The following is a 15,973-nucleotide window of genomic DNA, read 5'->3' on the forward strand; positions in this document are numbered from 1 at the left end:
ACTGTGCATCTGCTGGTTTTCCTCTCCAACACACAGCCTCTTGTGTTTTGTCTTTCTGAATTGCTCTTTTTCTCACCTCCTCCTCTCCCATGTGTCTGTTGCAGCTGCTCCTGGATGCTGGTGCCCACGTTGAGGGCTCTGCTGTTAACAGTGGGGAGGACAACTATGCTGAGACTCCTCTTCAGTTGGCCTCAGCAGCAGGTAAGCTCCAGGCACAGAATAACCCATCACACGTGGGTCTGGTGCCTGAGACACTCTGTGCTGCACTCTGAGGCCCTGTGGGTACAGTGAGGATACAAATGAGCTGCACAGTGAGCTGCCTACTAAAAACTCAGCCTTTTTCTTCCCTTCTCCCATGTGGATTGGCAGCAGCCACCAGCTCTCCTCACCTGGCAAGAGCCTGCTGGGCACTACACGAGTGTCTGCTCCTGCAGCCAGTCCCAACACGTAGCTCATGCCAACAGCCTCCCCAGGCAAGCTGCCTGCAACAAGCCCTTCCACTGTCAGAAACCTCAGCCAGCTCAGGTCTAGCTGAGGCATGTTGTGGATCTGAACTTCCAATGCAAAAGTTAACAAGTTTAAATTGTGCCTGGGGAAAAATAAGTGCTCTGTGATATATCTACAAATGTCCTATTAATTTATTAACTACAGTTCTGCTTTGCTTCTAGCTGCCAGGAGAAGAGTTTGGCATTCTGTGAGCAAGTCTGCACTAGCCTAAAAGTTCCTCTCCTTTTTCAGCACCTTTCCCCTCTGTGTTTACTTTTTTTGCTTCATTTTGGTGCATTTCTGAGGACAAGTCTCTGGCTCTAAGCTGAAGTGAAGGGGTACAAAGCAGCCTCCTCCCCTCCTGCTGACAGAGCCTCCTTGTGTGGGGTCTCTTGCCACTGCTCAAACACAAATGGTGGGAAGGAAACCTGCAGCTGGAGTTCTGTGTCCAGTGCTGGGCTGCCCAGCTCAGGAGAGACAGGGAAGTGCTGGAGAGAGGCCAGTGCAGGGACACCAAGATGCTGAGGGGATGGGACATGTGTGTGAGGAGGAAAGGCTGCAGCCCTGGGGCTGCTCAGCTGCAGGAGAGAAGCCTGAGCTCAGGGGGACCCTTATCCATGCCCAGGCTGCCCAGGGAGGGTGTGGAGGCTCCTTCTCAGGAGGTTTCCAACCCCAGCTGGACACGTTCCTGTGCCCCCTGAGCCAGGGGAAGCTGCTGGAGCAGGGGCTGGGGCAGCTCTGCAGGGCCCTTCCAGCCCCCAGCAGTGGGGATTCTGGGGCTCTGAATGGGGGCTGCATTGATACACTTGTCAGTGCAACTGCTTGCAAAGGTCTCTGCTGGTGTGTACTGGAAGCATTCTCTGTCCTCTGCCTCTAGCTGGTGGTGTGCTACTCAGTAATTTAAGTGCTTAGTGACTGTTTCTGTCCCAGAGAGGTTACAAAGCCTCAGGCCCCTCTGACATCCTGCTGCTGGTCCAAGGCCTGGTCCCAGTCTCTGTTACATGCTTTCAAAGGGGTAAGGGATGTGGAATCACCCTCATGTCCATGTTTTCCCCAGGGAACTACGAGCTGGTGAGCTTACTGCTGAGCAGAGGGGCTGATCCACTCCTCAGTATGCTGGAGGTCAACGGCGTGTCCTCATCGCTTCACGAGGACATGAATTGCTTCAGCCACTCCGCTGCCCACGGGCACAGGTAAGGCTCTGTCCATCTCCAGGGGCTTTTGTTTGCACAGGGCTGTCACTGGAGGTCTGCCAGGTGACTTCAGGTCACACATGTTATACCCAAATCCCCTCTGCACTTCAGAAGATGGGGTGAAGACCATGCTGCTAGAGCTCCCTCTTAATGCCACAGTTTCTCAGACTGTTTTGGGGGAGTCTTGGAACTGGCAGTTGCTCTCTGTTACATCCCTTTGAGAAAAAAATGATGCCTTTCATTATTCAGCAGCTCTAACCTTGAGAAAAGAAAGGTACCAATGCAACAGTAAGCTCCTTGTTTGCTTTTTGCTTGTCCTCTCACTCGCAGCTCTAGCTCTGCAGCAGCCAGAGATGGTTCCAGGCTGGATGGGAGCAAACTAAGTTCAGCCTGGGGTTAGGTTATGAGATTGTGGCTCACACTGTGAGGCAGAAACTAATCCCATTAAGGTGGCAAAAATAATCTGTGGGAAAACTTTAGTTGGCTGCATGTCTGGTTGTTGGATGGCTGACCAAGAGATTTGGCACTGCAATGCTCAGACAGCCTGGGCTTTTAACCTGTTCTCAGGGTAGTTATGTAGAGAGAAGACATCACCTACAAACTCATCCCAGAAGTCTTTCTGTTCCCAGAACAAAAGTGGTAGCAATTAAAGCAGGCCTGAAACCAGCCATGGAGATGGGCTGAGAGATGTCCAGAGGGTCTGGCAGCAGCCCCACTGGCCCTTCCAGGATGGGAAAGGGTTGCCAACCTTGCTTGAACACAGCTGTGCTCTACAGTGGGGCCAAAACTGCACCTCCAGGTACAGCCACACCTGGCTCAAATGGGGCCCAAACCCTGCCAAGGTGGGACAGCCTGGTGCAGCTGTGGATAGAGTAAAACCCCAACAACACTGTTCTGTTCCCAGCCTGTTCCTCTGCCACAATCTCCTGCCCCATCTAACCATGCCAACTGTGGAATTCAAGGCTTGTTCTCCCCTTGGCTAGGGCAGGGTGACCCTACAGCACAAAATCACCTGCTTTTGGTCAAACTGGGTGAGGTGGGTGCAAAGAGAGCACCAGCTAGTGGCAACTGAGCCTCCTACCAGGGAAACAGGGTGGGAATGCTGCTGCAGCTGGCTCCAGCTGCCCCTGAGGACACCAAGGACACAAACAGGGAAGGCTCCTTCTTGCAACTGCTGTGTGAAATTCCACACCAGAAGAGTCCTCCCTGGGGTTGGTGATGCAGAACTATCAGGTTTTATGGTTCTACTGCCTGATTACAGGAACTAAAACAACACAGTGGTGCGTGAAGATGGACCCTGGGGAGAACAGCAAGGGCTGGCTGCAGCAAATTTACCAGTGTCTGTTGAGCTTCAGATGTTACCACACTGAGCTGTGTGTGCTTCTGTGCCAGGCTATGGAATCACACAATCACAGACTCATTGTGGCTGGAAAAGCCCTTCAAGCTCCTGGAGTCCAAGCCCAGCACTGAGCCACGGCTTTGGGATCCCTCCAGGGCTGGGCACTCCCCCAGCTCCCTGGGCAGCCTGGCACAGGGGCTGACACCCCTCTCAGAGAAACAGCTCAGCCTCAGCTCCAGCCTCAACCTCCCCTGGTGCAGTTTGAGCCTGTTGCCTCTTGTCCTGTCACGCAGGAGCAGTGACCAACCCCAGCTCTCTGCAGCCTCCTGTCAGGGAGTGTCAGAGAGTGCTGCTGGCTGCCCTCAGCCTCTTCTTCTCCAGCCTCAGCACTTCCATTCCCTCAGCCCCTTCCCCAGGGAATTACTATTTACCAAGCCCTCAGCCCAAACCTCCACAGTCCTGTCTGAGCTGCTGCTGCTTCCTTTAAGCAAATCTCTTCTTCTTCCTCCTCAGGAACGTGCTGCGCAAGCTGCTGACGCAGCCCCAGCAGCTGAAGGGAGATGTTCTGTCCCTGGAGGAGATTTTGGCTGAAGGGGTGGAGAGTGACACCTCCAGCCAGGGCAGCTGCAGCGAGGGGCAGGTCAGGCTCTGCAAAACACGGATGAAGGCCCTGCAGGAGGCCATGTACTACAGCGCTGAGCACGGCTACGTGGACATCACCATGGAGCTCAGGGCACTAGGTAAGGTGTTGACTTGAAGCATTTCAGGCACATTGAAAGGTTTAAAAAGCTTTTTCCTCTGCCCCCTTCACTTGGAGAGCCTGTAACCCCAACTGCAAAGCTATCCCAAGCTTATGGGACCCAGCTGGCTAACTTAGGAGTGTTTAAGGCTCCTCACAAGGTATTTCCTGATCTGGTGTATCCCTCACTTCTGGCTGGATCCTCTGTTCCCAAGTAGCAAAAGCAAGGAGCAGGTACCTGTGAGATCCTCTTGACACCTGAAATTCAGTGTTAAAGAGGCTGGACTCAACCAGAGACAACATCAGAGATTAAATGGTTTAAGGCAAAGGAATACATTTGATGTAAATGTGGGAAAGAGAAGCTGGGAAGCTGCTGTGCCTGGAGTGTTCCAGGTAAGCAGAAGGGCCCTCACCCCCTGGCTGGGAAAGGTTTGTTATTATATGGGTTCTGTTCCAGTTTCTTGTGTAGTTCTGACTAACCATGAAGCTCAATACACAGCAGGGAGGTTCTTGTCCTTAACAAGATAGTTCCAGCTGTATGGTCTCGGTACCAATGCTTTGCTCTTGTAGGTGAGTCAGTCTGTCAGTGACCCAGTTCAGGCATCTTTAGGATCAAGATAGAAAGCAATCTGCTGTTAGGAACAGCAGGAGGACTGTCTGCTCCCAGCTACTGCAGGTGAATCATCACCACCCTTCACTGTCCTTTTTGATGGGGCTGCAGGAGTCCCCTGGAAGCTGCACGTGTGGATCGAGTCCCTGCGGACAACCTTCTGCCAGTCACGGTACTCGGTCGTGCAGACCCTGCTGAGGGAGTTTGTCACCATCAAGGAGGAGGATTACAACGAGGAGCTGGTTCAGGAAGGGCTGCAGCTCATGTTTGACATCCTCAAAACCAGCAAAGTAAGTCTTTGTTATGTAGGAGCAGCAAAACCAAGCGCTTGGGTTTTGCTGTGGCACGAGGCAGGGCACAAGAGGCCCAGGGGACGGCCTGGGCAGTGTCCCTCCTGGGTTAGGGTCCCAGAGGCCTGGCAGCATCTGTCTAAGTGCACAGCCCAGGAAAGCATTTGCTCCTCTCAGCAAAGACACTCCTCAGCTATTTCATTTGGGAGAGAAGGTCACTCAGGCTCTACCATGTTCTATTCCAGGAAGCTGCTGCTGGCCCTGATGGTGGGAGGTAGCAGGAGCAGGGGGTGTCTGTCTCCTGCCAGGATGCATTTGAAATGCACCCAGGGGCAGCCGAGTACACAGAGCTCCTGAGCCCTCAGGAACATACCTTGTCACTGGCCTTGAAATGACAAGAGCTAGAAGTGGCCCATTCAAACCAGCTGCAGACTAGGAACCAGAACCTGGTACCCAAATCCCACCTTGATGAGAACACCCACAGGGACAAGGGGCAATGGGTACAGGCTGGAAAAGAAGGGGTTCCAAAGAAACACAAGGAAGAGTTTCTTCCCTGTTGAGATGAGGGAGCCCTGGCAGGGGCTGCCCAGATGGGCTGTGGAGGCTCCTCTGGAGACATTCCAACGCAGCTGGATGAGTTCCTGTGTGCCCCGCTCTAGGTGGTGCTGCTCTGGCAGGGGCATTGCACTGGATGAGCTTTCCAGGTCCTTTCCAAGCCTTAAGATTCTGTGATGAAGGCTTTACCTTGTGCAGAGAGGGGGAAGGATGAGCTTTTGCTGGTGGACTCCTTCCCTTGCCCATGAGCCGTTGGTCAGTGCACACTCACTCAGATCCTGCCTCCTCCCCCTCTTTGGAGGTTATTCTAGTGGAGTACAGTTGCAGTCAGCCCCAAGTAAGCTGGCACAGCACGTCTGACAGCTGCTCAGTCCATGGCCATGGATGATACCTGTTCCCTCCTCCCTCCAGAACGACTCCATCAACCAGCAGCTCGCGTCCATCTTCACGCACTGCTACGGCAGCAGCCCCATCCCCAGCATCCCCGAGCTCCGCAAGACGCTGCCGGCTCGCCTGGGTAAGCTGCCCTCGCCTCCCCTCACACCAGCTGCTGCCCTTTACAGCCTGGACATCTTCCCTGCCAATGTGGCTTTTTAAAAGCAGCCAGTTTCAAAAGCTGCTCCACTCACTTGTTGTTTTCCTCCCCCAAACAGATCCTCACTTCCTCAACAACAAAGAGATGTCTGACGTCACCTTCTTGGTGGAAGGGAAGCTGTTCTATGCACACAAAGTCCTGCTGGTCACTGCATCTAACAGGTGAGTGAGTCCCTCTCCACAGCTCAGAGCTAAGGGAAGGTTTGGCCCTTCAGTCTCTCCTTTCTGTGCCCCACTGCAGTAAAGCAGCTGCTGAGGACACGGACTGCACACACCGACTTGAGGTCTGCAGGACCAAACCACATCGTCTTTGCTACCCTTAGGGATAGTAGGAAAGCAAAGATGAGTATTTCAAGCTGCTCCTAGTCTGTGCTGGAGATTCCTGGAGCTCTGCTGCCATGACTGTAATGAACCCTAAACACTTGTGCAGTAGTTGGAGTGAATACACCCAGCCCTTGGCTGCCTTCCCCTCTCCAGAGCTACCCTTGCTCCACACACAGTTCCTGGAAGTCTCAGCCCTCACCTGCTCCGCTGCAGCTGGCAGCTTCCTTCTCTGTGACTGCCACAGCAGCACTGGTTTGCAGCTATTACAGTAGGGTGGGATTGGACCAGACCCAAGACACAGCTTCATGTGTTCCCCCAAACTCCAAACCAACTGTCACAACGTTGAAAGAAACATTTTCCAGTTTCCACCTGCAAACAAGAAGAGGGAAAACTCCTCCTGTTCCCCCCCTCAGGCTGGCTGGGTTTGGGAAGCACTGACAGGGGCATCTCTTACACCCACCCTCAGGTTTAAGACTCTCATGACCAACAAAACAGAACCTGCCAGCCACAGCAGCAAGACTGTGGAGATCAGCGACATGAAATACAATATTTTCAAGGTATGTCACTTCCTCTGCCCTTCCTTGATTCACCTTCTCACAGGAGTTGGAAGCTAAGACTGAGCCAAAGCTCAACTACCACAGGTGATCCCCAAGGAGAGCTGGAGTTCATTTCACACCTCAGTGTCTGATCTTTGTCAAAAGCTTTCAGCTTGAACCAGCCTTGAAACAGAAACCTCCAGTGTGTCTTGTCTTCCCAAGCAGCTGACTCCTCCTTTCCCAAGCAGCTGACTGACTCCTCCTTTCTGGAGCTGGCAGTTCTGTGCTTTCATTTTCATATTTAAGATGCCATTCCCACGCTGTGCCCAGCTAAAGGCACAGTTCTGGCTCCCTGCTAACCCCAGGCAGATGGCAGAAGCCAGTGGCATCCCTTTTCAAGAAAGGCTCCAACTTGAGGTTGCACTTTGCTTTTCTGACATTTCCATATGTAACAGACCTGAAGGAGGCTCATTGCTGATGGGAGAAAGTGGATCATTTAACACAAGCAAAAGCCAGAAGCGGGTGGAATGTGATAGTTCTTGTTCCAGATCTGCATTTCAGATTTGGAAGACAGGCACAGAGCAGGGAAACCTGAAGAGAGGAGATGGTGTAGCTGAAGTTGACCTAAGGATACTTTTGTTCTACTTGAGAGGGGACTGTACAAGTTTGGTCTTGGACAGCTGACACCCCAATTTTGCAGCTCAACCATGAGACAAAGTGTATCGAGACAAACCTCCTTAACTGCACTTGCACATCAAAAGGGGTGCTGCAGATAAACCTCTGCTCCAGGGGCCAGAGCAACACCTCAAAAAGGATTCAGACAGTGACATATTTGACAGAATTAAGCCAGTTGATGGCCAGTGAAGTCAAGGGGGTGATGGCATCCTCCAGCCATCTCTGTTCTCGTGCACAGAGGATGCTGAGCCACCAGAGCTGTGTTATGCTCGGGGCTCTGCTGGAAAGCAGCTTTGCTCCTCTGTGATTCTGTTGTACAAACCCAGCAGCTTGCTTTGGTTAGCAAGGGCAGGCCCAGCAGGCAGTGCCCACACCTCAGCACCACAGACACTGGGAGGGACACTCTGCTCAACACCAATCCCAGCCCTTCCCTCAGAGAAGGCAGCACAGGAGGGTGAGGTGGCTGCTGCATGGCCCTCACAGCCTCCTGAGGCCTCCCTGGCAGCAGCTCCATCCCGGCCTTCTGCCCCTTTCAGATGCTGATGCAGTATTTGTACTATGGAGGAACAGAATCCATGGAAATTCCCACCACTGATATCTTAGAGGTGAGTGTTTGCTTCTCAATCCTGCCACGTGCACCAGAGCTTGGGAGGCAGAAATCCAGGAGCTAACAAGCAGCTTCTGATCCAGGGCCATTCCTAACACTTTGAAATGAGCTTCAGATCTCCAAACACACAGTTGTTGGGAAGTGAGAACTGCCACTTGTGTTGTATCACACCCATGAGATGCAGGGGGGGAGGTCACTGCAGTGCTTTTGGTACCCAGGGCTGGGTGGAAGCCTCCTTTGCATCTCATCCTCTGTGTCCTGGGAGAAGGAAGCAGATGTGCTGCAGTGCTGGTGGGGCTCAGGAAGGGTGCAGGGGGGTGGTTCAGCAGCTCTGGGGCCCACCACAGCCTAAACAGGCTTGGAGCAGCTGAGAGCTCACAGGTCATGGGGACAGAGGGGGGCACAAGAGCCCTTCCTGCAGGAGGAACAAGCCTCTGTCGCTTCAGCCAGGGATGGAGTGACCCTTCTGCTCTTCTGTGAGCACTCGAGCATTAAATGGGACAGTCAGAGGTCATCTGGAGAGGAAATCATCACTCCTGTCTGTTTCCCTTCCCTAAAAGCCCTTCAAGGCTCTCCATCTGAAATAGCTTCTCTCTCACCCCTCTAGCTGCTGTCAGCTGCCAGCCTGTTCCAGCTGGATGGCCTCCAGAGACACTGTGAGATCCTGTGTGCCCAGACCATCAGCATGGAGAACTCTGTTCACATCTATAAATATGCCAAGGTAGGTGCCCCAGGGAGGGCTCTGGGGGGCAGCACCCAGCCTCCTGCATCTCCCTGGGGGAGCTGAACCCACCAGCACCTGCCCCAGCCACAAGTCAGAGGGATTCCAGTCCCAGGCTCTGAAGTCCAGCCCAGCCCTGGCCTGTTCTCTTGCCTAAAGCAGTGGTGTCTGAGTGATGTGAGCTCCAGCCAGAGCAGAGTCATTTTAAACAACTGACACAGCAAGAGCAGCAAAACCAAAACGATTCAGAGCAGCAAGGGGCAACTGAGCACAGCACAGCAAGTCAGAAACAAACCCTTCCCTGCCTAAAGCATGTTCTGTGCAGCTCCAGAAACAGCATGAAGGCTGTTGTGTGACAGAAACTCTCCTCTACAGCCAATCACCTGCTTTATCAGTAAAATCCTGGAGAAATACTCTGCCATTCCTGGAAGGCTGCAGGGTGGGATCCCTTGAAGGCAGCAGCAGAGAGGGGGAAGGGGCAGGCACTGAGCAGCTCCTGGCAGAGCTGGGGCACAGGGCCCACAGGGTACCACAGCCCTGGGGGCAATGGCTGCTCTGCTCCTGCCAGCAGCCAGCTGGAGGGGAGCAAGGAAAAGCCAGTGTGGATGTGTCTCTGCCCACACCTGTGCCTGCAAAGCCACCAGAAGCAGTTCCCAGCCCTCACTGGGGCTGCCTGCAGTGCCTTACCACTGAGTACTGTCCTTCTCCTGGCACTACAGTGAGGACAGGTCCAGTGTTTGTGTGGTGGCCAGTGCCAGGGGCACAGGCTGGGGCACAAACAGCTCCCCTGGCCCAGGAGGAGAAAATCCTTTGGTGCTGAGGGGAGGGAGCCCTGGCCCAGGCTGCCCAGGGAGGGTGTGGAGGCTCCTTCTCAGGAGGTTTCCAACCCCAGCTGGACACGTTCCTGTGCCCCCTGAGCCAGGGGAAGCTGCTTGAGCAGGGGCTGGGGCAGCTCTGCAGGGCCCTGCCAGCCCCAGCAGTGGGGATTCTCTGAGGGGAGGCTCAGGTGTGTCCTTTTGGCCCGAGCCCCACTAACCAGCTGCTCCTCCTCTCCTGCAGATCCACAACGCACCCGAGCTGGCCTCTTTTTGTGAAGGCTTCTTCCTCAAGCACATGAGCTCTCTTCTAGAGCAGGACTCGTTCAAACAGCTCATCTACAGCAGGAACAGCAAAGTGCAAGGCCTGGACCCTCTGAGGGACCTGCAGACAGCCCTGGCCAGCCGCCTGCACTCCGTGTACGTCACCTCCAGGGTGTGAGGCCCAGCAAGGCCGTGGCAGAAGCGTTTGCTTCCGACCCCCGGGGCCGTGGCCTCTGCAAAGCTGGGGCTCCCCACCTTGTGGCTCTTGTCCAGAGTCCCCTCCACCAGACCCCCCCAGGCAAAGGCCTGCTGTGCCCCATCCCGCTGAGGAGGGGGAGCTGGCTTCTCCGTGCTGCTACTGTCCCAGGAACACTGTCCCAGCACAAACCAGGGCTGAGGCTGCGGGTGAAGAACCTGCCCCCAAAGGGAAGAGCAAGGCTGCCCTTGAACCAAGCACAAGCTGGGGCTGCAGGGAAATGAGGCCTTCACCCCAGCCCTGCTCGTGTCCACACACCAGAACGGCCTCCTGGCTCATACACACACGTTGTAGCTGTAAAAAGGCTGCACAGAAGGAGTTTGCCCATCCAGTGAGGCACCTGTCTGCACACAAAGGCTGCTCAACCCAACCTGCAGCCCTGCACTCAGAAACACCAGCTCTGTACAGGGCAAGAGCCTGACATAGATCCCACCTCCCCAAAACTGTTTGCACCTGGAGACAGATACTTTGTAGGTGTTCAAACTGAGTAGAATCTCAGACTAACTCTGACACTGCTCTTTAAAGCTAACATGAAGAGGGGAGGAGAGAAGTGTTTGTTCCTGTATTTGAATGCGGTTTCACTGTGTCAGTTGTTAAACTGGATCCATCTTGAGGAGGGGAGGGTGGGGGAAGAAGATGATGACAGGTTTGCAGTGGAGCACTGCTGCTGCTTAGAAATTCAACAAGTAATACTGTAACTGAACACACTGGAAGGAGGTTCAGCAGGGCCCAGACCCCCAAGCATGGGATGAAGGGGAAAGAATGAAGCATCTCCCCACGCTCATCCATCACAATCTGACATTGCCTCACTCCTGAAGGACTTACAGCCAGCTGCAGACCAGGGAGCAGCCAGCCACATTGGCCAGAGCACACCCACTCCAGCCTGTGCTTGAGGCCCACAGCCACTTGTGAAGATCACCAGCTTCAGCCACCCTATTTATTACCAGAGAGCCATGCAGAGTGTTTCAGTTATCACTGGCCTGCCTGTAGAACACACCACCAGAGGCTTCACCTTGGCAAGTACTTTCAAGTAGCTGCTGCAGCTGCCTGTACAAATCTGCAGGACCTCTTTTGTTGCTGTAATGTTACAATGCTTTGTTAACTGTACATTAATTGTTGTCACTTATGTAAATGTACCAGGGTTTTATTAACAACTGAGTTTTAAAGTAGACAGGTGCTGTGGTTCTTCTGCTCCACCAGTGAGCAAAAGAGGGAAAGACTCTGCTGGGGCAAAGCCAGCTGCAGTTTGCTACCATGGTGCTTTGAAAGAAGGGAGGAAGAGCCATGCCTTTCCTTTTCCTAGCTCAAACACAGTGGAACTTGCATTGCCCTAGCTGAAGGAGATTTACCTGCAGAAAGCAGAGGGTAGTGTCTAAGGAAAACTCTAACTTAGGAGCCTGCTCTGCAGCCAGAATGAAAGCAACTGTTCAGCTGGAGCTATTGAAGCAGCCCTCACCAGTTAAACATCTGATTCTCTCCCAAATCCAACATAGGAGATGTGTAAAAGCAAGTAAACAATTCCTTTCCAGTGCCCTCAGAACCCCAAAGGCTACAACTGCTCTGCTGATCCCTGTGGCTGGCAGCAGCTGCACTCGAGTCAGGGCAAAGAGCATTTAGGAAGCCTGACAGCCACCCAAGGCCAGGTCACAGAGGACACATTTATTGATCTGTGAGGTTTAATTCTGCTGCCAGAGCAAGAATGTGACCCAGAATCTCTCTCTCTTCCCCCCCATAAACCTTGCAGCCCCTTCCTGAGTCTGGGGAGAACGACTGGGCTGTAGCTCTCGGTGCTGCCCCTCCAGGACTCTCACACACTTCTGCCCTGTGCCATGACACCAGCTCGTGTGGAAACCCACCACTCCAAACCCTGACTTGTCCTCAGGAAGCACAAACAGCTGAGACTCCCTTTGGAACACTTTAGAAAGGAGATGAAGTAGAAATGTCTTACAAGAACTAGTTGCAAACCTCCTGTGTTTCACACAGAGCTGCCCTGGGAAGGAACACAGCAGAGCTTGCCCAGCCCTGGGGAAGCACAAACCTTTGCTGGCCACAGTGGGTGTCATTTCAGGGAGCAGAGGGAATAAACAGAGCTCACACAGCTGCCTGAACACCTTCCATGGCTTTCTGCCTAAAGCCTGCTTTCTAACAAGCCTTTGCCCAGCAGGCAGGCACTGGCTGATGCAGCCCTACTCCTGCCTCCTTTGCCTTCACCAGTTGCTGCCTGAGTGCTCAGACCTTCCCTCCCTCACAGAGGCTGAGGTGATGAGAGGGGAAGGAGGAGCAGACCCTGGCCTTGTGCACAGGGCACTCGGTGCCTCACACTCACTGGATGAGCAGAGGATTTCACCCAAAGCTCCTGCCTCCAGGTTTAGCTCAGGCAGGAGCTGCCTGTGACCCTCAGCCCCTCTCTCCATCCCAGCCCTCACACTCCTGAGACACACAGCACGAGGTGGCTGCAGCTGTACCAAGGGACAGGCTCGTGATTCAGACTACACAGGCAAAGTGACACAATCACACAAAAATCCAGCTGTGGAAGCTGAAAGACTCCCAAGGGAATCTCCCAACAGCCAAATGGAAAAGACATTCCTCCTGCCCCTTGTGTGCCTTGCCCTTCTCCAGCACACCAGGCTGGCTCTGCAGCCAGCTCCCTTCTCCCTCTCACAGCTGTGGGAGGCAAACCCCTCCTGCAAGGGCAGCCAGCTCACCACGGGGAACATCCTCAGCCTCACTGCTCTGACTTCCTCCCAGAGACCTGGCAGAGGGTCCCTTCACTCCAGCTGTCAAAACAGCTCAGGGATCTCCAAGCAAGCAGGATGATTCCACTGACAAGTAGGTCATAGCTACCCCCCACCTGCAGGGAGCTGCTCAGCTCGTTTGCCTCCAATTACTCCAACACTGCGGGTGAACACAGTCCCTCAGACCAGGGGAGGGGGAAAGATGAACCTGCCCAGCCTGCCAGAGCAGTGATCCAGGGAGCACTGAGAAAAGGCCATAAACTGCCCTTGCAGCTGTAAGCAAAGCCTGGGACACTGATGCAGGTGGACAGTGGGTTGTGCAAAGGAGAGGGAGGAGCAGGGGCAGCCACACGTGCTCTGGGCAGAGGGAAACGGGCTCAACACCAACCCCAACCTCAGCTCCAAAGACAACTGTTTCTCCTCTGAGCTCCTGTGCTGTGTGGCATTTTCAGTGCACTCCTGGCTCCAGAAAGACACACCTTCTTGCTTTGCTGTTGGAGTGCTTGCAGCTTTGCCCTTCCTCTAGCTCAGCTTCAGCCCAGCTGGACTGATGGAAAGCACAGACAGAGGAAAATGTGGTTTGACTAGACTTGTTAAAAAGAATTCAAAGTCCACAGCCCTCAGTTATGTGAGTATCTGAGGGCTCCTTTTCCACTTTCACTCTTTCAAGAAGGAACAGACAGGCAGAGGGATCCAACAAGCTGCCACAGAAAGCCTGGGCAAGAAGGGTTCCACTGAGCACACGTGTTCTGCAGGAAGAGCAGAGCTCTCCTCAGATACAGCTCCTGCTCTGGGAAGGAGCTCAGATCCTCCAGGTCTCTTACAACAGCTACAGTGCAGCCAGTTCACAATCAGCACAGCCTAGGAGTGGAGGAAAGCAGTGGAGGCTGCTGAAGAAAGGTCTCAGCTGAATCTGCTTGAATGCAGTTGCATTTTGCCTGCCATCCTCCACCTCAGTTCACAGACAAGTGACAAGTCCTGCTGGACTACAGCTGTTTCCACAGCTCAGCTCCTCTGGAGCCCATCACCACAAGTGCCTCCCAAGTGCTGGCACTGCCTTGGGGAAGGCAAGGCAGGGATATTTTGCACAGAAATGGGAGTTTTCTGAGCTTTTTGGCCATTTGATCCTCAGCTTAACCCTTCAAAACCACAAACCAGCTTCTGAGCCCCAGCAGCACGTGGGTGTTCTGCAATAAAACTTCTCCTAAACCTCTGTTCTGAGCCTATTGGCACAAGTGGAGTTTCACAACCCTCCCAAGACACACACTGCTAATTTCCACCACTTCTATGTTTTAAGGAAGTTCAGTCAGCATTTCCTAAGCACAAGAAGCAATGCACAGTACCAAAAAAAGCCTTCTGATGCTGCCACCTCCTTGACAGGAAGGCTCAGAGCAAGTAAATCACCACCTGGGTGAACAAATGCAGCAGTCTGCAGAGTTCACAGAGCCTGAAATAATCACTGCTGCTTTGTTAGTGCACAGTTGCAGCAGGCTCTAAGGGAACTCTGGCAGTGTTTGAAGCTTTGACTGTTGCAGCCTGTTCTACCCCAGCTGAATCTCGCCAAGCAGAGCACAAGGAGAGCCAATGATGCTCAGTGACCATTTGATACTAGTTCCTTCCCTGACCACCACTCAAGTGTATCTTTGTCATCCCTTCCTCAAAAGGCTTAAGGAAACAACCAGATCAGGACACAAAATAAACCCTTTTATTACAATAAATCATCCCTCAGCCACATGTGACCAACTCAGGAAGTTTCTGCATGGAGGCAAGCAAGAGCTTGGGAAACCAGAGTGCAATGGTACCCGTGGGAAGTGGGGTCTGAGGCTGGGGAACCCCAGGCTGCATCCCCCAAAGCTGCAGCCCCTCCTGGCACAGCTGCTGTCACATCCCTCGTGGTTCTTTGTCCCTCAGGGCCAAGTCAGGCACAGACAGCATGCAGACAGCAGCACATCCAGCAGACCCCAGCTCCCAAAGCAAGGGGTTGCAACTCCCTCTCCAGCAGGGCCACCACTTACTCTTATTTTTAGCAATAACAGCAAAAAGCAGACAGAATTCACACTCACCTCTTCTCCTGAGGACTTCCTGGGCAGATGTGAGGTGCCTCACACTTCTTTGCTTTGTGTCTGCTCCTTTTCCAACTCTTTGAGAGCAGGTTCAGCCAACACCTCGCCCCAGTCAGTGCTGCTCTCACAGACAGGTGCTAATGGGCCCCTCATCCAGCCTTTGAGGGCTGCAGCTGCAGGTCTTGGGCTCAGCTGCCCCCATAACGAGAGGGATGTGCCCTGGGAATGACTCCCAGGCAGTGTCCTGCTAACCAAAGGTAGGCACAGCTGCCTGTGCCAGGCCTGTGCTTAATGTGGGTGTTTTGCACAGCCTCCTAGGGAAAAAATACTGTCTTTATCTTGGCAGAGGCTAGATTTGCAGGACAAAAAGGAGTGCTGAGATCTACAAGCAAATACAAAGCAACTGTGTATCAGCTGTAGGCAAACCTGTTTCAAACCTTTAGGATGTGAAGGTGGGACATCAAAACACATACCAGGGTACTGAGGTTTGGGACAGGGATGTGCTGTGCCAAAGGTCTGCCCTGGTTCTGAAGCCTCTGGAGTGTGGCAGGCACCAGACCTGGAGCACTGCAGCCACACAGAGTCCAAGCTCCACGCTGGGATGTATTTCTTGCCAAGCAGGGACCATGGAGCAGCAGAGCTGGGGAGTTCAGGGGCTTGTCTGCTCAACTGGCCCCCAAACTCAAAGAGAAGATCACTAAGACCCAGATGACAGTGCTGGTTTCCTGGCAGCCTTACCAAAAAGCTCTCCACCAAAGTCAAGCAGCAGTCAGGCCAGCAGAACTCAGGGAGAGAACTGCCAAAGCAGTTTCCCCAGCACCTGCTCATCATGTTACTCTGCTTGAGAACTAGGAAATGGAAATTGCTGAGACCTTGTAAACAAGTGTGAGTGCAAAGGAGCAGCACAGTAAGCAGGAACCACAGAGCACCTTCCAAAACAGAAGTGTTCACTGTATTCCCTGAACTCCTGGGAGCAGGAACCACACTGTCTGGCTTCACAACACAGCTGGTGCTCTCTCAACAGTCAGCCCCCAATAACAAACCCAGCTGGCATCCACACCAAAACCTGCCTCAAGCTACAGAGGAGCACAGTGCCACAGAACCAGCAGCTGCACACCTCAGGATGTGCTGCAGTGCTGAAGGCTACAGCCACATACCAAAGCCTAAGACA

General features: G+C 53.5%; 1 protein-coding gene across 1 annotated transcript in view; it reads left to right on the forward strand.

Annotated features, from left to right (window-relative positions):
* Positions 1-11,137, forward strand: part of ABTB2 (ankyrin repeat and BTB domain containing 2) — a 126,167-nt gene extending 115,030 nt beyond the window's left edge. The window contains exons 8-17 of the mRNA XM_061999427.1: positions 105-201; positions 1,544-1,679; positions 3,532-3,758; positions 4,479-4,657; positions 5,624-5,729; positions 5,866-5,968; positions 6,597-6,687; positions 7,878-7,946; positions 8,556-8,669; positions 9,729-11,137. Of these exons, the coding sequence (XP_061855411.1) occupies positions 105-201; positions 1,544-1,679; positions 3,532-3,758; positions 4,479-4,657; positions 5,624-5,729; positions 5,866-5,968; positions 6,597-6,687; positions 7,878-7,946; positions 8,556-8,669; positions 9,729-9,926 (1,320 nt within the window). The 3' untranslated portion in view covers positions 9,927-11,137. The remainder of the gene's footprint in view (positions 1-104; positions 202-1,543; positions 1,680-3,531; positions 3,759-4,478; positions 4,658-5,623; positions 5,730-5,865; positions 5,969-6,596; positions 6,688-7,877; positions 7,947-8,555; positions 8,670-9,728) is intronic.
* Positions 11,138-15,973: the final 4,836 nt, after the last annotated feature.

The sequence above is a fragment of the Colius striatus genome, chromosome 7, assembly GCF_028858725.1.
Source record: "Colius striatus isolate bColStr4 chromosome 7, bColStr4.1.hap1, whole genome shotgun sequence".
Taxonomy (NCBI): domain Eukaryota; kingdom Metazoa; phylum Chordata; class Aves; order Coliiformes; family Coliidae; genus Colius; species Colius striatus.